At 41.3% G+C, this 27,646-nt stretch overlaps 1 protein-coding gene across 1 annotated transcript; it reads right to left on the reverse strand.

Moving 5' to 3' along the window:
- Positions 1–6,800: 6,800 nt before the first annotated feature.
- Steep1 (STING1 ER exit protein 1) lies at positions 6,801–27,178 on the reverse strand. The gene is made up of 7 exons (XM_090325663.1): positions 27,020–27,178; positions 24,464–24,581; positions 17,874–17,915; positions 16,694–16,832; positions 15,736–15,825; positions 11,145–11,237; positions 6,801–7,322 (listed from the first exon to the last, which is right to left on the reverse strand). The coding sequence occupies exons 1-7, from the start codon at positions 27,141–27,143 to the stop codon at positions 7,260–7,262; spliced, it is 669 nt and encodes a 222-aa protein (XP_090181789.1). The 5' UTR covers positions 27,144–27,178; the 3' UTR covers positions 6,801–7,259.
- Between the last annotated feature and the right edge of the window lie 468 nt (positions 27,179–27,646).

Consider the following 27,646-nt stretch of genomic DNA (forward strand, 5'->3'; position numbering starts at 1 on the left):
TGAGTTTAAGCCCCAAGACTGGCACATTGGCACACACACACACACACGCACACGCACACCCACACACACGCGCGCGTGCGCGCGCACACACGCACACACACACACACACACACACACGCACGCACGTGAAGAAGACAAAAAGCTCAAGGGCCCAAGTCAGTCTCAAATAATTTAGACAGTTGGTAAAGACACTTGAAGACCAATGATGGACTGAAGGGGAGAGGAAAAATTGCCGGGAACTAAAGAGATAGATTTCTAAAATGAGGATAGTATATAAAAGAAGCCCTGACACATGGCAGAACAAGGCCTGGTCAATGTTCTTCAAGTGATCTAATTGTACTAGAACAGCGAGTGCTAGATAAGGGGCCAATTATGAAGCCAGATACGTGCAAACGAGGTAAGGAAAGTGCCTCCCTTCAGAAGACAGTAAGAAGCCACTGCAAGCATATTTAAACAAAGGAGCACCATGATCCATACCAACTATAAGAAAGCCTGCTGTAGCAGCAGAGGCAAGAGCAAAGTATCACAACAGGGCAACTATAGAGGAGTCTGTTGTAGTCATTCAACTTACATGGATCCAAAGTCTAAGTAGGGCATTGGGGGTGGGGTACAGAAGGGGAGAGATCTGAGATCCCTGCCTTTTTTTTAATTGGTCATGGGGCTTGAATTCCAGGCCTGGGCACTGTCCCTGAGCTTCTTTTGCTCAAGGATAGCGTTCTACCATTTAGCCACAGCACCACTTCTGGCTTTTTCTGTTCATGTGGTACTGAGGAATGGAACCCAGGGCTTCATGCATGATAGGCAAGCATTCAACCACTAAGCCACATTCCCAACCACTGAGAGCCCTTTAATAAGCAAAAGCAACAGGACATCAATGGGAAGTAGATGATAAGGGGAGGGATCATGCTACAGGAAATGCTAGTGTTTTGGCTTAAGTAACTACATAGTACTCATGTTCACTGATATTGGGAACACAGAAAAGATGGAGATTGGAGCAGAGGATGAAGATGACAGCCACTAAGGAAATGCCAGCTTTAAAATATATGTGGCTTTAAAGCCGGGAACTGGTGGCTCACACCTGTAATCCTAACTATTCAATAGGCTGAGATTTGAGGATCATGGTTCAAAGCCAACCCGGGCACAAAAGTCCATGAGACTTATCTAACCACCAGAAAACTGGAAGTGGTGCTGTGGCTCAAGCGGTAGGGTGGTAGCCTACATATATATACAGATACATACACACACATACTGGGAGCTTGGTCTAATGGTAGAATGCTTGCGTAGCATGCATGAAGACCTGGGTTCGATTCCTCAATGCCACATATGCAGAAAAAGCCAGAAATGGTACTGTGGCTCAAGTGGTAGAGTGCCCAGGCCCTGTGTTCAAGCCCCGGAACTGGCAAAAAAAAATACTATGTACTGGCTGGACGCTGGTGGCTCACATCTATAATCCTAGCTACTCAGGATGAGATCTGAGGATAATGGTTCAATACCAGCCCAGGCAGGAAAGTCTGTGAAACTTATTTCTAATTTCCCACCAGGAAACTGCCTTAAAGTGGTAGAGCACTACCCTTAGGTGAAAGAGCTCAGTGCCCAGGCCCTAAATTCAAGCCCCATGACCAACAAAGAAAAAAAAAACAGATGTTGAAGCTTCAGAAAATAGAGAAGGCTAGAGTGCAAGGAGAGAAGGACCCAGATCTGAAAGCAGGTAGGGGGGGCAGGTGAGCCTCAAAAAGGAGGGGGGAATTGAGGAGAGAAGAGAATGCTATATAGGTTAAGTGCAGCTACTCTGACATGACATCAGCACACAGAAGATTTATCAAGGAATCTTGTGGGGATTAAGGCTTGTGGGAGGGAAGCAGGGGGAGGAATGGATGGAGAGATGGGGCTGTAGTACAAATTCTACCCTATGAGGAGCTCTAAAGTGAGGTCAGGTCTTCATACTTCTGTATTAGTCACTCATTGGATCCATGCTGCTCTGAAGTGGCAGCATGGTCTTGGGTCAAGTGGCTGTCTTCAGCTGAAACTGTCCCCAAGGGCATGTGGCAGCTGAGGGCTATCCACAATAAGCAGAGTCCTACACTCTTAAGGGGGTCAGGGGAAGCACTTCATAGTGTGTACCACAGAGACAAAGAGGGCGCTATTGCATTGGAGTTGATCTGTGAACCACCTGGTGTAAGGCTCAAAGACCTAAATCTTGGTCTGTGAAACTGAAAACTGTTTCTGCTAAAAAGGCATGATAGCTCAGGTTAGGGGCTGGAGAAGCTAACCAGAAACCTTGCCATGTGTTGAAAGTAGAGCACAAATCACTCTAGCAGGACTGAACTGTTCAAATTTCAAAGCTCCACAGTCCCAGATCACCTAGATCTTTCTTCCTTCAGACTTAATAAGTTTGTGCTAGAAAAATCTCTGGATTATTTAGAGAACAATTCATGAGACAATGTTCCTAAATGCCCCTCAAATCTTATTTACTTCTTAAAAGTGAAATTCTCAGACACGAGTCATGATTGCTTTTGTTCCAACAATAGTTACTGATGCTAATGACATCCATCTTGCAGACAGCAAACAAAAAAACTATGTGGTTAGTAAAATATTATAAACCGATTAAGAAACAATTGCAGGCTTGACAATGGAGATGATAAACATCTGTCTACAAGCCGATGAATAAAAATTACAGGAGTCAGAATTAAACCTAATTAACAGGCAAACAGAAAATGTAGAAAATGACAAAGGAACATAGATATGAAGTAAAAAATGAAAAAGCACTACCAGAAATGATGAAATGCTGAACAGGTGGCTCATCCAGATATTAGAGTGACAGCAGCCAAGTATTCTACTCAATTCAACAGGCTTTTAAAATCCATACAGGAACTATAGGGATGATCATTCAAATAATACCTCAGTGTTCTGAGAAGAAAGGGTTCCCACAAAAGAAGAAAGATATAATGTGAACTCATTAGACTGTAGGGTGCCAAAGCAGGGCTTGAGCACTGTCCTTGGGCTTTTCTCAAGGCTAGCACTCTACCACTTGAGCCACAGCACCACTTCTGATTTTTTCTGTGGATGTGGTACCAAGGAATCAAACCCAGATCTTCATGCATGCTAGGCAAGCACTCTACCACTAGGCCACGGCCCCTAAGCTCTTGGCCCTTCCCCCTGTGTTCTTGAACAATTTGCCACTGAGAACATATATCAACAAAGGTTTCTTTGCCCAAGCTATTAATGATGCTAATTGCAGAATTTTTAAGATCTAGAGAATAGCAGATCTACAGGGCATCTATTTAGGAGGGAATACGTTTCTATATTCTAAAATCACTCTAGATAAGGGGAGTCCATTCTGCTTCCGGCCCAACTTTAGGATAGAGAGAATAACTTACAGCCTCCATGAGTGGATCAAAGCCAACTAGTATAATGTTATGCCTCTTCCCCAGCAGCCTCCACACCAAAAGGAATTAATACACCAGGCACTAGTGGCTCGTGCCTGCAATCCTAGCTATTCAGGAGGCTGAGATCTGGGGATCACAGTTTGAAGCCAGCTTGAACAGGAAAAGTCTGTGAGATTGCCCCCAAAAAACCTGAAGCAGAGCTGTGGCTTAAGTGGTACAGTGCTAGCCTTCAGCAAAAGAACTCAGGGACAGCACCCAGGCTTTGAGTTCAAACCTCACTACTGGCACACATACAGAAGTCTCCTAGTTGGGAATCAGTAGCTCAATCTGTAATCCTAGCTACTCAGAGGTAAGAGATTTGAGGATCATGGTTGAAAGATAACCCTGGCAGGAAAACTCTTGAGACTTTTATCTCCAGTTAACTACCAAAAAAAGTCAGAAGTAGAATTATAGCCATAATTCATAAAGCTGGTGGTAGAGTACCAGCCTTAAGCACAAAAGCACAAGGACAGCACACAGGCCCTGAGTTCAAGCCCTAGGACCAGCACACAAAATGAAGTCTCCAATAACTTCATACTATTTTCTAGATCTAAAATCCTTATTCAGATCTTCAAGGCCCTAAGTGCCCTGGTTTCTGTTCACTCTTTGATCTCACTTGCTTGCTAAAATCAGTCTGGTTGGTCTTTTTTTATGTTCCTCCAATTGCTAAGCTTCTTCTGTCTGTAACTCTTTTGCACTTTTTAATGGCATCAATTGGAATGCCATCCCCATGATCATTTTGTGTCAGATCCTTCAGGTACTTTATAGAGCTTAAACAGTCCCTCCTCGCAGCCTAGCCCTGATGACTCATAATTCTCTATCACATCACACTGGTTGTTTTGTGTGTGTATGTGTGTGGGGGGGGTAGTCATGGAGCTTGATCTGGTCCTGGGCACTGTCCCCGAGCTCTTTAACTCAAGGCTACCGCCCTACCCTTAAGCCAAGCCCCACTTCCTATTTTCTAGAGGGTAATTGGAGATGAGTGTCTCAGGTTTTTTGTGCCTGGGCTGGCTTTGAACCTTGATCCTCTGATCTCAGCCTCCTGAGTAGCTAGGATGACAGGCGTGAGCCACAGTGTCCCAGCTCATATCACACTCTTTTAAATGATCACTGTATAGTACAAGTAAAAAGAAGTTTCACTGTAATATTTTCACACACTCTGATCATCGTCACTCTGCTACTCTCTTATCCCCTACCTTTTCTTTTTCTTTTTTACTTCCTTCCTTTTCTTTTTCTTTTTTTTTTTTTTGAACAGTCCTGGGGCTTGAACTCAGACCCTGAGCACTGTCCTTGGGCTTTCACAACACTAGCACTCTACTACTCAAGTCACAGCACCACCTCTGGGTTGTTTAGAGTTTTTTTTTTGTTTTTTGTCTTTCTGTGTATGTGGTACTGAGGAATTGAACCTAGGGTTTCATGCATGCTAGGAGAGTCCTCTACTACTAGGCCACACTCCTGGCCCCCTTTCTTCCCTTTCTTGTGTGCTCCAGTACTGAGACTTGAACTCATGTTCTTACACTCTTACTTAGCTTTTTCATTCAAGGTGCTTTTTTCCTTGAGCCACATCTCTACTACTTTTTAACGAAATTTAATGCATATCATCATGCTTTTAATACATTAAAACATTCTGTTATTTAATGTCCTTTATTATATTCTCCCCCAAATCATCTTTTCTTTTCTCTTGGCCCCTTCTGCTGATTCCCAATTCCTTTTACATTGGTGGGATATATACTTATTTAAAGTTATCATAAATATTTCATAGTTATATATATTTATTTTACATTTATATGTGCTATATTTATTTTATGTATAATGTATATTTATAATATCCAATTTAATGGGGGTTTTTTGGTGGTCATGGTGCTTGAACTCTGAGTGTGGGAGTTGTCCCTGAGCTCTTCAGCTCAAGGCTACTACTCTACCCCTTGAGTCACAGAATTAATGTTTCATATATATATATTAATGTTTTATATATATGTATGTATATATAATTTTTTTGTGGGTCATGGGGCTTGAATTTGGCCTGGGAGCTGTCCCTGACCTCTTCTGTTCAAGGCTACTGCTCTACCCCTGGGCCTGGGCATTGTCCCTTAGCTCTTCAGTTCAAGGCTACCACCCTACCCTTGAACAAAGCCCCACTTCCTACTTTCTAGAGGTTAACTGGAGATAAGAGTCTCAGGTTCTTGGGGCTGGGAGTTCGGCCTAGTGGTTAAAGTGCTTGCCTAGCATGTGCAAAGACTGGGGTTCGATTCCTTGGTACCACATACATACAAAAAAGCTGGAAGTGGTGCTGAGGCTCAAGTGGTAGAGCTCTAGCCTTGAGAAAGTCCAAGGACAGTGCTCAGGCCCTGAGCTCAAGCCCAGGACTGGCAAAAAAAAGTCTCAGGTCCTTTTGTGCCTGGGCTGGCTTCGAACCTTGATCCTCAGATCTCAGCCTCCTGAGTAGCTAGGATTACAGGCATGTGCCACCATCACTGCGTTGGCTTGTCTTTCTGAGTCTGGCTTATTTCACATAACATAATCTCTGGTTCCATCTATTTTCATACAAATACAATTTAAGGGTGGGGGGTGTGGGGGGGGGAGGGAAATGGGTACCAAGACATGTGAAAGGGTATCAATGTATGTGAATTAATGCGCCTTCTATCTGGCAAATATCATGTAACCCTTTTACTAATTACAATAAAAAAAAGAAAAAAATACAATTTAATTCTTATTTAGAACTGAATAAACCATTTTCTATTGTGTGTGAACATCATATTTTCTTTTTCTTTTTGTACCTATATCAGGGCATTAACTCAAGATTTTGAGCTTTCATTTTGGCTTTTTCTCATAGCTCTTAGTCTAATATTTTGCTAGTTAATAGATTTTTCTGCCTTGGCTGGCAGAAAAGAACTGTGAACTTCAGAGCTCAGTCTTTTGAGTAGCTAAGTTTACAGGCATAGCTACCAGCATCTGGCTATGCTTTGCTTATCTTGAAACGGGGTCTTATCTTTAGCCTTACACTGGCCTGAACTGTAATCTTTTTGATGTCCCACAAAGTTGGGACATCAAAAAATCCAGCTTGTTCTTTTGAGACAGAATACTGTACACTACATATCTGAACCATGATCCTCAGATCGCAGCCTCCTTAGTACTTAGGATTACAGGCATGAGCCACCAGCACCCCGCAACTTTACAATGTTATAGATGAAGCAAAATATGTAATTTAAACCAGATGTTGAAATGGTTAGGATTAGTATCTAAGGACAAATACCTGAGAAAATACGTAGAAATGTAACCACAGACATGCTAAGGTGCTTCCTATGCCCCTCTTATACATTGCACATCTCAAAATGAAATAGTATTACAATAAAAATACATTAATGAACTCGATAATATATATATATATATTTAATTCTACAGGAGAAGCAATTCAGAATAGTAAAAAACTTCAAGTTTTAAAAAGCATACTTTTGGGTTTACCAATCACTTGGTACTTGGGGTATTCAGAGTCTTTTATGTTTTCATATGAATTCATTTTGAAAAAGAAAAAAAACAAGTCACCTTAGAAACTAGATAAAATGATACATTAATAAAGTTTCTACACAGCTGACAAAATTTACACCAAATAGAAAAAAATCATAGCATAGAAAACTTTACACAAAGACTAATTCATCTCCCAGAAAGCAGGTCAAATGGACTTGAAAACCTTACTAAATATGAGTGAATGGGAAGCAAAGCAAAGTAAATCCTTCTCCTGGAGCATATAGAAATCAATCTATGTAATCAAAAAGGTATTTTTTTCTTCATGATTTAAGTGCTTGCCTCCAGTCTGGGCTCAGAGAAAGATCCTGGTCACTTAAACTGGTTGTCAATCAGGGTCCCCTTCATTTTTGCTTTCTTAGCTTCCAGTTCAGCCTAGAATGGAATTAGGAAGAAAATTATATTCTCAAATACAACACATACAACTCTTATTTTTCCTTCCTTTTTGAACTGCCCTCAGCACTCTCCCTTTCATGCTCATTAGGAAAACAAACAGGGGCCGGAAGTTTGGCCTAGTGGTAGAGTGCTTGCCTAGCATGCACACAGTCCAGGATTTGATTCCTCTGTACCACATACATAGAAAAAGGTGGAAGTGGTGCTGTGGCTTAAATGGTAGAGCTCTAGCCTTTAGAAAGCCCAAAGACAGTGCTCAGGTCCTGACTTCAAGCCCAGTGATTGCCCAAAAAAAATGTAACTGTAACCCCTCTATATGTTACCCCCAAAATAAAATACAATTATATATAATACACATATATACATGTATTTATGTATGTGTGTATGTTTGTATATATGTATGTATATATATGTATATGTGTGTATATACATATGTATATATAAACAAACAAAACAAAGGCAGTCCAGGCATGAAAGTCCATGAAACTCTCATCTCCAATTAACCACCAGAAAACCGTAAGTGGCACTGTGGATTAAATGGTAGAGCAATAGACTTGAGCTGAAGAGCTCAAGGACAGTGCCCAGGCCCAGAGTTCAAGCTCCACGACTGACAAGAAAAGAAAAAAAAGAAAAGAAAAGAAAAAGAAAAAAAACTAGCAGTGGTTCTGAAATCCTTATGAATCTGTAACAACAGTTTTTCCAAACTTTCTGATGTTATAAGCATACATAGTAATTATATTTGTATGCAAAACCTATTTGTAGGTGAAGCCATAGCTCAAAATGCCATCACTCCTGAGACCGCAGCACCTCCCAAAGCCTGAATAATCGATGTCATGGTGTATCAGTAACCTATCCATGACAGAACAAGAAAATACCATTCCAGAGAAATGCTACTTAAAACTATGGTTTATAAAGTATTACCTGTCAGTGCAAAATACATAAAAAAATTGAGAATAAACATTTAGTAACTTTTACATCAAATTGACAGAGTAGAAATAAAATGAAATAATCTAAGAATATAAACTTAGACCAATTCTTTTTCTTTTGTATTGCACAAATCACAAAATTGGATACAGGAGAAAAAATCAAAGCGTTGGTCTTTCATCTTAGGAAGTTTCAGAAGCTCTGCTCTATACCACTATGGTATATAGCAAGGCAAAACAGCAACTGGGCTCCAATAGATATTATCACCAAAATACCACTATTTGTATTACAGAATATGTATCCTTTCTTTTTGTATTATTCAGGAGTGACTGCAGGGGCTCACGCTTGATATTTTAATCTTCTACTTATGGTTTGAGGTCAAGGTCAAAGTTTCTGGATGGTCTCTTATGATGTAATATTGTATAGTAGTGCTACCTTGGTGCTAACATGAGTTGGACCCAGTTGTTGCTTTTTTTTTCTGTTGCCAGTCCTGGGCTTGGGCTCAGGGCCTGAGTACTTGTCCTTGGGTTTTCTCCAGGCTAGAGCTCTACCACTTGAGCCACAGCACCATTTCTGGCTTTTTTCTATGTATGTGGTACTGAGGAATTGAACCCAGGTCTTTGTGCATGCTAGGCAAGCACTCTACCAGTAGGCCAAACTCCCAGCCATAGTCATTGCTTCTTAAAACACTAATATGTTTTGGTGTTTCAAGGGCTCATCTTAGAGCTTGGTATCTCTTTATGTAATGGTGCCTATATTTTCTTTTCTTTTCTTTTTCTTTTGGCCAGTCCTGGGCTTCAGCTCAGGGCCTGAGCATTGTCCTTGGACTTTCTAAAGGCTAGAGCTCTAACACTTGAGCCTCGGCACCACTTCCAGCTTTTTTTCTATGTCTGTGGTACTGAGGAATTGAACCCAGGTCTGCATGCATGCTGGGCAAGCACTCTACCACTAGGCCAAACTCCCAGCCCTATTTTCTTTCTTTTTTGTTTTTTGATAACTTAGAATATTCTACTAAATTCAGACATCATTGCACTGATGCCTCGTCAAAAGGTACAGCAGTTGCCAAGTGGTATACACCTATAATCCTACGTACACAACAAACAGAAAGTAGGAGGTTTATGAGTTCAAGGCCACTCCCAGACAAAGTTCAGCAAGATTCGGTTTTAAAAAGAAAATAGAAAATGAAGGGTCATGAGTACTTGCCTAGTAAGCATGAGTCCCTGAATTCAATCCTGAATACTACAGAAGAAAAATATGGCTCACAATTATAATTCTAGCTACTCAAGAGACTGAGCCCGGAGAATCGTGGTTTGAAGCCAGCACAAACAGGCAAATATCTCCAATTAAACAGCAAAAAGCCAGAATGGAGACTCAAGTGGTGGAGTATCAACTGTGGGTGAAAAAGCCACATGTGAGGCTTAGGGTTCAAGATCTAGCACCAGCATTTAAAAAAAGAAAAATTGGGGGCCGGGAGTTTGGCCTAGTGATAGAGTGCTTGCCTAGCATGCATCAAGACCTGGGTTCAGTTCCTAGGTACCACATGCATAGAAAAGCCAGAAGTGGTGCTGTGGCTCAAGCAGTAGAGTTCCAGCCTTGAGAAAGTCCAAAGACAATGCTCAGTTCCTGAGTTCAGTCCCCAGGACTGGAAAAAAAGAAAAAGAAAAAGAAAATAAAAATCATCTTGGCACTGCTGGCTCATGCCTATAATCCTAGCTACTCAAGAGGCTGGGATCTGAGGATCACAGTTCAAAGCTAATAAAGTCCATGAGATTCTTATCTTCAATGAACAACCAAAACAAAAAGCCAGAAGTGAAACTGCAGCTTAAGTGGTAGAGCAAAAAAGCTCAGAGACAATGCCCTTAGTTCAAGAGTTCAAGCCATACAACTGACAAAAAAAAATTGGGGCTGGGACTTTGGCCTAGTGGTAGAGTGCTTGCCTCAGCATGCATGAAGACCCAGGTTCGATTCCTTGGTCCCACATACATAGAAAAAAGCCAGAAGTGGTGCTGAGGCTCAAGTGGTAGAGCCCTAGCCTTGAGAAAGTCCAAGGACAGTGCTCAGACCCTGAGCTCAAGCCCAGGACTGGCAAAAAAAAAAATCATCCTCAGCCAAGCACTAGTGGCTCACACCTGTAAGCTTAACTACTCAAAAAGCTGAGATCTGGACTGGGAATGTAGCTAACTCCTCAGTACCACATAAACAGAAAAATCTGGAAGTGGTGATATGTCCAGGCCCTGAGCCTGAGTTCAAGCCCAAAGACTGGCAAAAAAAAGAAATATCTGAGATCTAAGGACTGAGGTTCAAAGCCAACCCAGGCAGAAAAGTCTGTGAGCAGGGACTAGGGAGTGTGGCCTATTAGTAGAATGCCTGCCCAGCATGCACAAACTCTGGGTTCAATTGCTAGGTAGGTACCACATACACAGAAAAAGACAGAAGTGGTGCTGTGGTTCAAGTGGTAGAGTGCTAGCCTTGAGAAAGCTCAAATACAGTGCCCAGACCCTGAGTTCAAGCCCCAGGATGGGCAAAAAAAAGCTAGATTCTCATCTCCAATTAACTAGCAAAAAGCTGGAAGTGGAGATGTAGCTGAAGTGGGAGAGTACTAGCCTTCAGAACAAAAGTCAAGTGAGAGCTCAAGTCCCTGAATCCAGATCCCAGTGGTAACACACACACACACACACACACACACACACACACACACACACACACACACACACACACACCATCCTAGCTAAGGCAATTGAACAAGTGTTATAAGTTAAGAGCCTAGCTGCCTAGTTCATGTAGTCACCACTAGAAAGCAGAGTATTCCTCTGGATGCTCACTGGAAACATGAAATACCAACTATGAAATTGCCAATGCCTTTCAATTCATGCCACTTACCAGCTCTTGCAGTCGCCTCTTGCTCATACCTTTGCGCTCCAATTGTTTTTCAATCACTTTGGCATTTTGTGCATAGGAATCAGCAACTTCCCTCTGAAGAAAAAAAAATATTACCCAGGGTTCTCACTGAGGAACTACTATAATGAAGACTGATGCAGCAGTTTATACTGCTCAAGTCAGGACATCATGACTAAAATGGCATGCCTCTGTTCTCTCAACAATTCATTTATTCAATAATCTAGTTTGTTTTTAGTTGACACATATATGTACTATATTATAGTATAATAAGAATAACCTCTATTGATCTCTTTTCCTATCCCATACCCCTATTATTCACTGGTTCCCACTGAAATTCCTTATGTTGTTTTCATACATAGCCTAAAAAAGTATAGCTGAGTGACAGTGTATGTGTGTGGGGGGGGTGTGGGTGTGTGGGTGTGTCTTTCAAGTCTAGACTTTCTCAAATGTGGTGTTTTGCTTTTTTTAGCTTGCATTATATTGCTTAACCTCATGACCTCCAGCTGTCTACTTTCTTGCTTTCTTGTCTACTTGCTTGTACGTTCTTGAGTAGTATTCCATGGTAATACACACCATAGTTTCTTTACCCATTCATCAGTCGGTGGGTACCTTGGCTGATTCCACAGTTTGGCTAGTGTGAATGAAACTGCAAGTTTAAACATAGGCATACATTTTCTTTCTTGAATATTGATTTAACTCCTTCTGATATATGCTGAGGAGCGGTATAGTAGAGACAATAAGGAAGGTCTACTTGCAGTTTTATTTTTCGTTTTTTTGTTTTTGTTTTTGCAGGTCATGGGGCTTGAACTCAGGGCTAGGAGCTCTACCACTTGAGCCAGACTTACAGTCTGGCTATATTAATTTCCATAGTAGTTGTACTTAGTTTACATTTCCATCAACAATGTACAAGGATTCCTTTTCTTTTCACATTCTGGCCAGTATTTGTTGTTTGCTTTTCGATGAATGCCATGCTGGTAAGAGTGAAATAGAAGATTAGTACTGTTTTCTTCTTGTTTTGTTTTGTTTAGGGTTTTTTTTTTTGCCAGTGCTGGGGCTTGATCTCAGGGCCTAGGCACTATCCTTAAGATTTCACAAAGCTAGTGCTCTACCACTTGAGCCACAAAACCGCTTCCACCTTTTTTCTGTGTATGTGGTACAGAGAAATCCAACTGGGCTTCGTACATGCTAGGCGAGCACTCTACCACTAGGCCACACTCCTGGTCTAGTATCTTTTGCTTGTTTGTTTGTTTTGTGGGTCATGGGGCTTGAACTCTGGTACTGGATGCTGTCCCTGAGCTCTTCAGCTCAAGGCTACCACCCTACCCTTGACCCAAGCCCCACTTCCCATTGTCTAGAGGTTAACTGGAGATAAGAGTCGCAGGTCCTTTTGTAACCAGGCTGGCTTTGAACCTTGATCCTCAGATCTCAGCCACCTGAGTGGTTAGAATTACAGGTGTGAGCCACTGTGCCCGGCTAAGATTTTTTTTTCTTTAATTACAGATTAGTTGTACAAGGGGGAGGGTTCATACATTCATACAATGTACTCCCATAAGCTCACTGCCAATTACCAGTCTCCCTTACTCACCTCCCCTTCTTAAAACAGTTCTATTTTCATATATGCACACAAAATATTTTAAACCTATATTCACCCTTGCTTCTTGTGCAGACACTTATCCCCCCAATACAGCCTATTTTACTCTCTTATCTTTCGTTTTATTTAGCTTATATTAATTGTACCTAAGGAGAGCATGGTATTTCAAATGTTCATATACATTTTAATCAGGATAATTCTGCCATTGTTCAATCTTTCACTTTAGTGTAGCTTTTTTTTTTTGCCAGTCCTGGGCCTAAGCTCAGAGCCTGAGCACTGTCCTTGGACTTTCTCAAGGCTAGAGCTCTACCACTTGAGCCTCAGCACCATTTTCGGCTTTTTTCTATGTATGTGGTACTGAGGAATCGAACCCATGCTAGGCAAGCATGCTACCACTAGGCCAAACTCCCGGCCCCATTTTAGTGTAGCTTTAACTTAGATTTCCTTATCTTAAAACATTTCTATATATGTCTATTAGCCATTTGTACTTTTTCTATCTATTGAATCTCTTTGTTCATTTACTAATTGGTTTATATGTTCTACTATTTAATTTTTTTTGGTTGGGCTTGAACTCTGGGCCTAGGTGTTGTCCTTGAGCTCTTCAGCTCAAGGATAGGGGTCTACCACTTGAGACATAGTGCCACTTCTCTATATTTTGAGTACTTTAAATATACTGGACATTCATCTTTTATCTGTTAAATAGCTTGCAGAGATTGTTTCCTATTCTAAAGGTTGTCTTTTGGTTCTGGTGATTCTTTTGGGGTGCAGAAACATTTTTTTTTAATGTTGGTTATGGGGCTTAAACTCTGGCCCGGGGAGCTCTCATTGAGCTCTTCAGCTCTAGGTTAGTGCTGTACCACTTTGAGCCACAACACCACTTCCAGTTTTCTGGTGGTTAACTGGAGATAAGAGTCTCACAGACTTTAGTGTCTGGGCTGGTTTTGAACTGTGATCCTCTGATCTCAGTCACCTGAGTAGCTAAGATTACAGGCATAAGCCACTGGCTCCAGGCAACCATCTAATTTTTTAAATGTCAAGTAGTCCCACTTGACAATATTTGCTCTTATTTTTTTTAGGGTCTTTTAAGTAGAGGAGCAAATCATCTATTTTAATCCTTCATTGTTTTTTTTTTTGTTGCCTATTACTTTGGCAAGGAACTCTTTCATCCTATTCCTAACTATAGAGAAAATGAATTTAGTTTTTCCAAATCTATTATGATGTTGGTTATAGGTCTGTCACATATAACCTTTATATGCTGAGGTGAATTCCTTCTATTTCTAGTTTCTTTGGAACTTTTATCATAAAAGATGTTAAGGACCAGGAGGGTACCCTAGTGGTAGAGTGCTTGCCTAGCATGCACAAAGCCCTGGGTTTGATTTCTCTATACCACATACACAGAAAAAGCCAGAAGTGGTGCTGTGGCTCAAGTGGCTGAGTACTTAGCCTTGAGCAAACGTGTCCAAAGACAGTGCCAAGGCCCTGAGTTCAAGCCCCAAGACTGGCAAAAAACAAACAAACAAACAAACAAACAAAAACATGTTAAATTCAGGCCAGAAGTTTGGCCTAGTAATAGAGTGCCTGCCTAGCATGCACGAAAACACAGGTTTGATTCCTTAGTACCACATACATAGAAAAGCTGGAAGTGGTGCTGTGGCTCAAGTGGCAAAGCACTAGCCTTGAGCAAAAGTGTCCAAGGACAGTGTCAAGGCCCTGAGTTCAAGCCACAGGACTGGCAAAAAAAGAAAAAAATGTTTAACATCGTAATTTATTAGGACCAGGGGGCCGGGAGTTTGAACTAGTGGTAGAGTGCTTGCCTAGCATGCATGAAGACCTGGGTTCGTTTCCTTGGCACCATATACGTAGAAAAAAAAAGCTGGAAGTGGTGCTGAAGCTCAAGTGGTAGAGCTCTAGCCTTGAGAAATCCCAAGGACAGTGCTCAGGCCTTGAACTCAAGCTGAGGACTGGCAAAAAAAATTAGGACCAGGAATTTGGCCTAATGGTAAGAGTGCCTGCCCAGCATGCACAAAGACCAGGGTTTAATTCCTCAGTATCACATACATAGAAAAAAAGCCAGAAGTGGTGCTGAGGCTCAAGTGGTAGAGCTCTAGCCTTGAGAAAGTCGAAGGACAGTGCTCAGACTCTGAGCTCAAACCCAGGACTGGCAAAAAAAAAAAAGAAGTGGTGCTGTAGCTCAAGTGGCAGAGCTCTAGAGTTGAGAAAGCCCAAGGACAGTGTTCAGGCCCTGAGTTCTTACTCCAGGACTTCCCCCACCCTCCCCCCCAAAAAGAGGAAAGATGTTAAATTCTATCAAAGGCTTTATCTTCATCAGTCGAGATGACCATATGATTTTTTTGTCCTTGGTTCTTTTTAAATGTTGTATTATGTTTACTGATGTATATATTCAACTGAGATCACTCTTTTTTTTGCCAGTCCTGGGCTTGAGCTCAGGGCCTGAGCACTGTCCTTGGACTTTCTCAAGGCTAGAGCTCTACCACTTGAGCCTCAGCACCACTTCCGGCTTTTTTCTATGTATGTGGTACCGAGGAATCGAACCCGGGTCTTCATGCATGCTAGGCAAGCACTTTAACCACTAGGCCAAACTCCCAGCCCCTGAGATCACTCTTAACAGATAATACCTCTCCATACACATTATTCTACTGAAGTATCAGAAAGAGAATTGGTGCTACAGCCAAGGACAGACAAAGCAAGCATTACAGCTGACTAAAAGAATCCTAAAATCATTTAGTCTATTAATTTTTAAATTAAAGAGAGATTAATAAAATCTAACTCCTTGGTTTTCACTATACAGGTATCCCTGAGATGCAGAGAAATATACTATCCCAGTGTCATATAGTTCCTTATTAGGAGAGAGCAGTCTGAAAGCAAAGTCTCTAGTTACTCTCTTATGCAGAAGTTATGGCTCCTCAGGTCCCTTTCCTCCCAGCCCCCAATTCCAACTACCTTCAGAATAGAAGTACTTACTGCCTCAATCTCTTCTTCCTCTTCATCAATGGTAGACACTGTAACAGAGCTGAACTTGCCCATGTCTTTAGTCCTCTTGGTCATCATCACCTGGAATAGCAGGAAGAGGAGTCAGGCTAACTCATCCCCAAAGGATCCATGAAGCAGGTATGTGTGTGCACGCACATGCCCATGGGCAGGACTGGGGAGGAGGGGATTGGACATACCTTCCTCTTACAGACACACTATTTAAAAGTGACAATGAGGCTGGGAATGTGGCTTAGTAGTAGAACAAAAAAGTTAAGGAATAAGCCGGGAGTGGCTCACGCTTGTAATCCTAGCTACTCAGGAGATTGAGATCTGAGGATCTCAGGTCAAAGCCAGCCCGGGCACTAGGATCACTGAGGTTGAGATCTGAGGATTGCAGGTCAAAGCCAACTCGGGCACTAAGGATCAAGGGACACTTATCTCCAATTAACCACTGGAAGAGTGGAAGTGGCTCTGTAGCTTTGAGCTAAAGAGCTCTGACACAGCGCCCAGGCCTAGAGTAAAAGCCCCACGACCAACACAGACACACACAAAAAGTTAAGGAACAGTTCCCAAGCCCCTGAGTCCAAGACCCATGACTGGGAGCCAGAAATTTGGCCTAGTGCTTAGAGTGCTTGCCTAGCATGCAAGGGGACCCGGTTTCAATTCCTTGATACCAAATATATAGAAAAGCCGGAAATGATGGTGTGGCTCAAGTGGTAAGAGCACTAGCCCTGAGGGAAATAAAGCCCAAGGGCATGCTCAGGCCCTGAGTTCAGTCCCCAGAACTGGCAAAAAAAAGAATACAGCCATGAAGGGAAGTTTCTTATTTTAAATTTCGGTGGCTGGAATATAGCTCAGTGATCCTTGCCTAGCATGGACAAAGGATTTAAACACTACATAGAAATAAAGTAGGGACCAAATCTAGTCTGTCTCCTTTGATGATAATTACCTTCTTAGGAGGCTCCTGCTTCTGAGTATATATATTTGTTTTCCCAAAACCCTGACCAAACTTCACTACTGCTCCATCCACAATGAAGGTCACAGGAGCATTCTTCGGTTGGGACTGGTAGAAGAGCGGTAGTCCACACCTGCAAAGGCATATGAAACACTGGAAGACTTCTAATTCCAAATCTCCAGTGTTTTACAAAGCATTCTCAGGTTCCAGGAAAACTTTTGCTTCTGGCATACTAATGACTGGCTCTTCCCCACGTTTCCCAAAACAATTTGGCATGAATGACTTGGAGTGCATTTTAAAACTGCTCATCAGTTTCCTAGGTCCCTCCCAGAAATCCTGATTCAGCACATGTAGCTGGTGAGGCCTGGGAATCTGTCACTTTAATCAGCATCCTAAGTGACTGTTAACATTACCCATATTTGGGGATGGCTTATGTTTCTGATAGCTTTGCAGTAAAAACAAACAAAAACTTCTAACCATTCTTCACAGATGTCTGGATGCCTAGTTTGGGCATCTTTGTCTAGTATTTTCTGTATTATTTTGTAGCATCAAGAGGGAGTTTAAAAGGCTATACTGCAGTGATCAAATGCAAAACCAAAACCTATAGTAATTGCCATTTTCTTTAGCTGGGCTGATAATTATTATACTTCTGAGGTAAAAACAAATGAAACCTATTAAAATATGATAAAAACAATTTTCTTAATCCAGTAAAGTTAAAATTTTGCCTCCTCACTTCCTCCTCCCCTCCTTTCCTTTTTCCTCTCTCCCTCCCTCCCTCCCTCCTCCTCCTCCTCCTTTTGAACCAGCACTAGAACTTAAATACAGTGCCTCATACTTTCACTTAGCTTTTTTCTCTCAAGGCTAGTACTCTACAACTTGAGTCACATCTCCACCTCCAGCTTTTTACTGAAATTAGAGATGAAATTAACACAGATTTTTCTGTCCCTGGTTAGTTTTGAACTGTGATCCTCAGATCTCAGCCTCCTGAGGGATTAGATTACAGGTGTGAGCCCCCAGGACCTGGCTTCCTCATTTTTTAATGTGTGACTGATCTCTTTGGGAAACATAGTGGCATTTAGTTTGAAAGTTGTCAAGATTATAAACATAGAGACAACTGAAAATGTTCATCAAATAATTATTTTCTACCACCTAATGCCACACTTTTCATACTTACTTTGCACACTTCTTCCTGTACTGTCGTTCAATGCCTTCAGGTCTGCAGAGAAAATGGAAGTAAAAAAGTAATAAGGTAGGAACATTTTTTTGCCAGTCTTGGAGCTTGAACTCAAGGCCTAGGCACTCTCCTTGAGATTTCTCAAGGTTAGTGCTCTACCAGTTGAGCCACAGCACCACTTCTGCCTTTTTCTGTGTATGTGGTACAGAGGAAATCAAACCCAGGGCTTTGTGCATGCTAGGCAAGCACTCTACCACTAGGCCACACTCCTGGCCCCAGGAACAAATCTTATAATCAATTAACTTTACCATTTCATTTCTTCACTTCTTCATTATTCATTATCACTCATTCATTCAGGCTGAAAGTTTTATTATATAGATCAACTGCTTTGTTAAATGTGTACCAGAAATAAAGGTCCAGAATTTCTTCCTGCCTTCACAAGCATTTATTGAGCTCCTAATACAAATCAGATACTTATCTAGCAGAGGAAGATGTAAGTAATAGGTGCCAGGATTATTCGAGTCATAGTAATAACAATAAATAGCAACCACTTTATATAGTCAGTCTTCAACATCCATGGGCTATGAAGCTATGGATAGCAGATCAAAATAGCTATCAATAGCCATTCAAAAAAAATTCAAAAAATTGTGCCAGTACTGAACATGGACAGATTATTTGTCCCTAAACAATACTTATTTGCATAGCATTTACAACTTACATTTTATTCAATGTTATAAGTCATATAAAGATTATTTAAAATATTCAGGAGACTGTGAGTGGGTTATGCAATTGTCAGGCCATTTTTTTACCTTTATTGTAAAGGTGATGTACAGAAGGGTTAAAGTTACATAAATCAGATAACACTTGTGTATATTTTAGAGAAGCTCATGCTATATAAGCAAAAGCTATGTAATTAGCTCTCTCTGTTTGTGGGAGATGGTTTTTAGGACCTCTTGTAGGTACCAAAATCTACAGATGTTCAAGTCCCTTATAGAAACAACAACTTTATTGTGTAGGTCATATAATTATTCCCATTTTACAGATAGAGGAACCTAAGTGAAAATTATATGATTTGCACAGGGTCACAGTGCAAGTCCAGGAAGTCAAGCACAAGAAACCACATAACACTGTCTTAAATAAACAATACATAGATAAAACAACTCAATTCCACCCAACCAATGGCTTGATAGAAATTTGAAACTCAGGGCTGGGAGTTTGGCCTAGTGGTTAAAGTGCTTGCCTAGCATGCATGAAGACCTGGGTTCGATTCCTCGGCACCACATACATAGAAAAAAAAGCCAGAAGTGGTGCTGAGGCTCAAGTGGTAGAGCTCTAGCCTTGAGAAAGCCCAAGGACAGTGCTCAGGCCCTGAGCTCAAGCCCATGACTGGTAAAAAAATAAATAAATAAAGTTTTTTAAAAAAAAAGAAATTTGAAACTCAAGCTTAATTCTTTTTTTTATTATTTTTTTATTGTAATTAGTAAAAGGGTTACATGATATTTGCCAGATAGAAGGTGGATTAATTCACATACATTGATACCCTTTCACATGTCTTGGTACCCATTTCCCTCTCCCCTCAAGCTTGATTCTTTTCTTATCTCTCACTTTTCCTTTGAGATAAAACCCTACTACAAGGGTTTTATCTCAAAAGGGGAAAAAAAGAGGAAAAGGTAGCACCAGTTTCCCCAATGAATAACCTTTACTTTCCCTTTATTAAACTCCTCCTTGCCTTTTTTAAAAAAGGAGGAAGGTGGGGAGTGTGGACTAGTGGTAGAGTGCTTGCCTAGCATGCACGAAGCCCTGGGTTTGATTCCTCAGTACCACAAACACTGATAAAGCCGGAAGTAGTGCTGTGTCTCAAGCAGTAGAGCTCTAGCCTTGAGAAAGCCCAAGGACAGTGCTCAGACCCTGAGTTCAAGCCTCAGGACTGGCAAAAAAAAAGTGTGTGTGTATGGGGGAGGGAAGGGACCATCTTGAATCTGCCATTATTATTTCCCAGAATTATTTTAACTGCATCTGAACTAGTCACCTCACTCCCCACCCCTTGTTGGTTTCTATTTTTAAATAGTCAATATACACATGGTATACACAAAAGTATAAAGAAAATGACAAGGAAATGTCTTCCCCACTTGTCCTCTATAATGAAATTTGAAAAAAGACAGTGTGGCAGGTGCTGGTGGCTCATGTCTGTAATCCTAGCTATTTAGGATGCTGAAATCTGAGGATCCAGGCTCAAAGACAGCCTGAGCATGAAAGTCTGTGAGACTCTGTGAGACTCTTTTTTTTTAATTGTCAGGGTAATATGTAGATAGAGGGGTTACAGTTACATTCATCAGGTAGTGGATGCATCACTTCTCAAACATTGATACCCCTTCTCATGTTTTTGTCCCTGTTTCCCTTCCCCCACCTCTTTTATTTCCAATTAACCACCAGAAAATCAGAAGTGGGGCTGTGGCTCAAAGTGGTAGAGCACTAGCCTTAGCAAAAAGATCTCAGACACAGAGACCAGGCCCACGACCAAAAAAAAAAAAGAAAGAAAGAAAGGAGGGGCAGGGAGGGAGAGAGGGAGGGAGGAAGCTTAGAGGCTGGGGACATGGTTGGAGTGTTATGACACTTGCCTAGAAAGTATGATACCCTAAGTTCAAACCTCAGGACTGCCAAAAAAATAATGTGTGGTATGCATATACATTTTATTTGGTCTTAAGCCCTACCATTTGTGATAACATGGAATGAACCTGGAAGATTCTGTGTAAAATGAAATAAATCAGGTACAGAAAGGGAACTACTGCATGCATCACCTCATTTTTTTTTATTTTTATTTTTTGCCAGTGCTGGTGTTTGAACTCAGAACCTGAGCACTGTCCTTGCGTTTCCTCAGGGCTAGAGCTCTACCACATGAGCCACAGTACCACTTCTGCTTTTTTCTATTCATGTGGTACCAAGGAATAGAACCCGGGTCTTCATGCATGCTAGGCAAGCACTCTTATCACTAGGCAAAACTCCCAGCCCCATTTATTTGTAAAAATCTAAAATATTGTCAAACTCAGAAAGGCAGAGAGTAGAGTGGTGGTTGACAGGCAATGGAGTGGAGAAAACAGATTTTTTGTTAAATGAATATTCATTCTGTTACAAAAATCTAATGTATAGCATAGCATTTACAGTTATCCATATAGTATATTTTTAAATTTTTATTGTAATGTATAGAGGGGTTACAGTTATATTTGCCAGATAGTAGGTGCATTACTTCTCACACATTGATACATTTTCTCATGTTTTTGTCCCCATTTCCCTCCCCCACATACATTTTAAATTTGTTAAGATGATGGTGAGAAACTGGGACTTCTTACAAAAACTGGCATTAAGCTGTTACTTTGTGAGTGAGCCTCCTTGGAAGTGAAACTCAACATTTCAAAATCATACTTGACCTTTTTTTTTCTCCAGTCCTGGGGCTTGAACTCAAGGCCTGGGCACTGTCCTTGGACACTTTTTGCTCAAAGCTAGTGCTTTGCCATTTGAGCCACAGCGCCATTTCTGGCCTTGTCTGCATATGTAGTAGACAGTAATCGAACCCAGGGTTAGGCGACACTCTACCACTAGGCCAAACTCCCGGCTATCATACTTGATCTCTTAAGCACAACCCCACAAAAGACTATAAACACCAAGCTAAGCTTGTTTTTGAATTCCTGTCCCACAGGAACTATTCAAAAAGATAAACATTTGTTACTGTTTTAAATCAATCAAAGGAACGACAGGAGATGAGCATGGACAAACAGGACAAGGCCAGTTCACATAGAATCATTGAACTTTCAGGCATGTACATTAACCAGCTTAGATACCCCCTCTACCCCCAGCCAGGGCTTAGGATCAAACCCAGGGTTTTGCACAGGCTAGGCAAGCACTCTACCACTAAGCTACACCCCTAACTGTGAACAAGATTTTAAAAACAGTTCCCTGGGGCTGCGAGCATGGCCTAGTAGTACAGTGCTTGCCTAGCATGCAGGAAACCCTGGGTTTGATTCCTCGGCACTGCATACACAGAAAAAGCCAGAAGTGGTGCTGTGGCTCAAGTGGTAGAGTGCTAACCATGAGAAAGCTCAAGGATGGTACCCAGGCCCTGAGTTTAAGCCCCAGGAATGGCAAAAATAAATACATAAATAAATAACCACATAGAGGAAGGCGAGTAGAGGGAGCAGCTTCCTGCTCATCAGTCTTGTTTGTTTATACTTTTGGGTAAGAATCTTACTAAAGAGTGTCTTTTGCTGTCTAAAAATGTTTGTGGACTGGGAGTTTGGCCTAGTGGTAGAGTGCTTGCCTGGCATGCAGGAAGACCCAGGTTCGATTCCTCAATACCACATACATAGAAAAAAGCCAGAAGTGGTACTGTGGCTCAAGTGGTAGAGCTCTAACCTTGAGAAAACTCAAGAATAGTGTTCATGCCTGAGCCCAGGAAAAAAAAAGTTTGAAAAGCATTTCTGGAAATGATCAAGACCCACTGAAAGAAGTGACATGTGTGCACTTTAGATGATTTAAGCAGTAGAAGATAGAAGAGAGCAAAACTAAAGGTAAAAAGACCAGGGAGCCAGGTGTTGGTGAAAATGTTTTCAATAGCTTATTCACAACAAGAGTTGGGTTACCAACTCTTATTAGCACACACCAATGAAAAACAACTACTAGTTAAAATTATTACTAAAATGATTAAGAGATCAGATATGAGTAGAATGGACCCTTAGTCCAATATAGCTAGTGTGCTTATCTGAGAAGAGGATTGGGGTGTGGCTCAAGTGGGAGTTGGGTACAGACACCTGGTTCATGGTACTTTATCATGGCAGCTCCAGCAGAGTATATTCCAGGAATCTAGGTTAGAACCTGGCACACAGAAGGAGCTCAATAAATGATTTGCTGAATCTTAATTCCATAGTATTATCTGTAGCATTTGGTACCCGTGGATGAAAACTCTTCACACACACCCTTTAAAACTCTCTCTTGGAGGCTGGGAGTGTGGCTTCATGGTAGTGCTTGCCTAGCATGCATGAAGCCCTGAATTTGATTCCTCAATACCACATAAACAAAAAAAGCCAGAAGTGGTGCTATGGCTCAACTAGTAGAGTGACAGTCATGAAGTCATGATGAGTAAAAGATGCTCAGGGACAGTGCCCAGGCTCCGAGTCAAGCCCCAGGACTGGCAAAAAAAAAAAAACCCACAAACACAAACAATGAAAAAAATGAAAAACATCTTTCTTGTTTTCCACATCAATTAGGTTTTCTTGGTTCTAATGCTTTAGTTTGATTTTTAAATTTTAAGTCCTCTCATACTCTCTCTGTGTTAGCTTTATCCTCTCAAACGTTTCAATTCTCCATTATATATATGAAGGATTCCAAAACGTACAACAGACCCAATCATGTCCTACCCTGCTTAAAAAAATGGAAATAGCTCTTAAAAGTTTGCAAATACAGTGCGAACTGTCAATTGCACTCAGCCCTCATCCCAGTATGCATGAACCCCTTCCTTGTAAAATAGTAACCTGTGTTCTTCCCACAAAGAACCATTCAAACTTCCCAAGCACATCATGTTTGATGTTTTTAATACTTCCCTAATCCCTCTACCTGAATGGAATGTTCCATCCCCCTCATCTACCCAGTATAAAAGCCTATTTCAGACCAACCAAAAATGCCACTATCTTTTCAAGTCTCTCCTGACCACCATTCAGGCAAAAAAAGCCCATTTCTATCTATTTTCTTATAGCCTTTTGTTTGTTTCTAAATTTCTCACAATAGGCAGCAGGTTTCCTCACTGAGCCATGAGCTCTTAAATACTAATGGTGCACCTCATTCATAGAACCAAGATGTATACGCCAGAAGATTACAGGTGTGAATATACACCTGTAATTTGTAACCAAATTACAGCTATCAAATGCTAACAGAATCCCATCTCAGGCCCGGCCCAGTGGTTCACAACTGTAATCCTAGCTACTCAGGAGGCTGAGATCTGAGGATCGTGGTTCAAAGTCAGCTTGGGTAAAATCCACAAGACTCTCATCTCCAATTAACCACCAGAAAACTGGAAGTGGCGCTGTGGCTCAAGGGTAATATAGTAGTCTTGAGATGAAGAGCTCAGGGGCAATGCCCAAGTCCAGAGTTCAAGTCAAACTACTGACAAAAAAAAGCCAGATGTGGTGGCTCACACCTGTAATCCTAGCTACTCAGGAGGCTGAGATCTGAGGATGACAGCTCAAAGCCAGCCCGGGCACTAAATTCCAAGAGACTCTTATCTCCAATTAATCACTAGAAAACTGGAAGTGGTGCTGTGGCTCAAAGGGTAGGGTGACAGCCTTGAGCTGAAGAGCTCAGGAACAGTGCCCAGACCAAGTTCAAGCCCCACGACCAACCCCCCCCCCAAAAAAGAATCCCATCTCAGCACCATTTCAAGAAAATACAATAAAGACTTTTGCTGTATTTGAGAACTATCACAAATGTCAAAATATTAAGTCTAACGATAGAAAAAATATTCAATACTACATGAGATATTTACATCCTTCATAAAAGATCCCAACCAGTAGTAAAATCCTACAGAGGAAACATTATTCCCTTACCTCCGGAGGTATGTAGTCTCTTCATCTTCTGTATTACAAAACTTGTGGGCATGTTTGGCAGCATCAATCACACGAGATCGGTCTCGGGGCCTCATGGGTAATTTCTCTAACTGACAATCTGTAGGAATAGAAAAATATTTGGTCACTAGAATGAGCTAAAAACAGACATTTTCAGTGGAGACTTTAATACACTGAAATCTTAGTTTATATTATTACTATTATCATATATCTGTATCTATAGATAGATGGATAGATATAGATATATAGACGGCTCCATCTGAAAACAGACATGAACTAAATTTGGAACAGTTGTAAAGCAGAGAAAAAAACTGGTAAGATGCAAATTAAGTAGTGAAAGGATCACAGGGTACAGTCAAGTGCTCAATATGATGTGAGATTAATGGAGGATGTACAAAAGGGAGTTAGAGACCACCAGGCAATTTGCATATTAGCTCATGTGCTCTCTGCTATGAGATACTGAAGGAATAGCAGTACTACCAAATCCACAGGAAAGATTGCAATAGTAGCAACTGAAGGGTAGACAACAGGGAATCATGAATTAAATTAAAGTGTGATATTGACAGGCCCACAGGACCTGCAATTGGAAATGCTTAACAGACAGCTAGAGTTTGAAAAAAGGTTCAATTTAGAAATGAGTGTCTGGGAGTTAGCAGAAATGAACTAGTATTTAAAGTTTAGAAATGGTTGAGATCACCCAGGAAATGAGTAAATGGTAAGAATACTGAGATCTAGAGTTTTGACAGGTCTAAAGTCTGTGAGGTTAAAAGGAGGTACAGACTGTAAAGGAACAAGAATATGAGATAGTAGAAAGATCACAAATATGTAGTCCTTTTTTTGCCAGTCCTGAGACTTGAACTCAGGGTCTGGGCACTGTCCCTGAGCTTCTTTTGTTCAAGGCTAGTAGTACTCTACCACTTGAACCACAGCACCACCTCCTGCTTTTTCTGTGTACGTGCTAGGCAAACACTCTTAACACTAAGCCAAATTCCCAGCCATGTGTGGAGTCTTGATAGCAAATGGAAAAATGTAGCTAAAGGATCACAAGAAACAGGATCATCTCTTTCAAATGCCACTATAAAGGGGATTCAAATGAGCACTGATGGTATGTGGTAATGTATGCCTGTAATCCTGAAACTTGGGATGCTACAGAGGGAGTGTTATGAGTCTGAGGAAAAGTTTATCTATGTAGGTGAAATAAGGTTTGGGTGGTAAGGGAGGAAGGAAAGCCTGCAACAAGTTGGAAACCCTTTTGAAAATGTTTATTATAATAGAAACAAAAAGTATGTTGGAAATGAACTATACCACCTGGGAGAAAGGTGGAGGGGGGAGAAGGCTGGCGGGGGAAGGGGAGTCAGAAGGAGACAAACTGGAAGAAAATGAGGGCAGGGTGACACTGCTGAAAAATAAATGTACCATTACATAACTTAATAACTATAACCCCTCTGACTATCATCTTTATAATAAAATGTTTAAAAACAAAAACAAAGAGCTAGTCATGGGTAGCTCAGTCCTGTAAATCCTAGCTAATTAGGGGGCTGAGATCCAAGGATCTAGGTTCAAAACCAGCGCAGGCAGGAAAGTTCATGAGACTATTAACTCTAATTAATCATCAGTAAGTGGAAGTGGAGCTTTGGCTCAAGTTGTAGAGCACCAGCCCTGAGCAAAAAAAGCTCAGAGCTAGCACCCAGGCCAAGTTCAAGCTCCAGTGAGATGATAGTTGGATAAAGATGAAGAAGCTTACTTTTATTTATTATGAAATGAGAGCTATTACACTATCTGTATTTCCCATAGGAAAGGTCCAACGTGTGTACAGTAAGTAGTTTGTTGTTGTTTTGCCAGTAATGGGCTTGAAGTCAAGGCCTGGGCACTGTCCATGAGCTTCTTTTGCTCAAAGCTAGCACTCTATCACTTGAGACACAGCACCACTTTCTCTGCAGGCTTCATGCATGTAGCAAGCCCTCTACTACTAAGGCACATTCGCAGCTTCTGAAATAACTTTTAAATACACATAGGAATAGTGGAAATGGAGTACCTTTTATAGTTCTTTGGTAGTCATTGTCATATTTCTTTTTTTTTTGACCAGTTATGCTGGGAATTGAACTCAGGGCCTGGGCCCTGTCCCTGAGCTTCTTTTTCTCAAGGCTGGTAATCTACCACTTGAGCCATAGCATCATTTCTGGCTTTCTCTGTGTATGTGGTACTTAGGAGTTGAACCCAGGGCTTCATGCATGCTAGGCAAGCACTCTACCACTAGGCCACTTCCTCAGCCCTTTATATATATATATATATATATATATATATATATATATATATATATATATATATATATATATATTGTAGAAGAAGGTCTAAATACAGAAAGATTAATTTTAAAAAAAAACAGAAAAAAAAGACAACATCCTAGGGTGGAGTAGTAATGTGTAAGGAGGATTTTGACCAAAGGGGATGCCAGCCTGCCTTTTAATGAGCGGCGGTTGCCATACAGTTGTCAAAACGCCGTCTCCTTGGAGACGCCCCCCAGTCCCGGCTACTCACCCAGCACCAGGACCATTTGACCGCACAAACAGTAGTAAACATGGAGGGGCTTCTCGCCGTCGTCATATTCCTCTCGGTCCCGAGTATCGGAGCAGACGACCGACCGGGACACTACTTTCGGCATAGTTCACACGAGCCGTCCGAAAACTAAGCGACAGACCGACCGTCGCGTAGAAGTGACGTCACACAAGTCCCACCTCTTCTCTCAGCTGCCGATTCTGGTCTCAGCAGTGTCGTGAGAAACTTCCGGGAAGTCCCTCAGGCTAAGATGCTGCGGCCCCGCCCTCGGCCTGCAGAAGTTATCTCTTGGTTACAGGAGCCTCGACTGTTTTGTGACATCTTTAATATACCTAAATTATTAATAGCTCTATAGGCTTATGAATATTTATGTATAAGCATATACATACATGTGCATGTAAAACCTGATATAACAAAGGGCTGTATATAAGCATTCTAGTTGTACCCATTATCTCTGACTTTTTTTTTTTTTGCTTAGTCCTAGGGCTTGAACTCAGGGACTGGGCACTGTCCCTGAGCATTTTTGCTTAAGGCTAGCGTTATATCACTTGAGCCACAGTGCCATTTCTGAGGCTTTTTGTTTTGTTTTGTTTTTTGCCAGTCCTGTGC

Source organism: Megascapheus bottae, chromosome X (genome assembly GCF_031878675.1).
Source record: "Megascapheus bottae isolate mThoBot1 chromosome X, mThoBot2.hap1, whole genome shotgun sequence".
Taxonomy (NCBI): domain Eukaryota; kingdom Metazoa; phylum Chordata; class Mammalia; order Rodentia; family Geomyidae; genus Megascapheus; species Megascapheus bottae.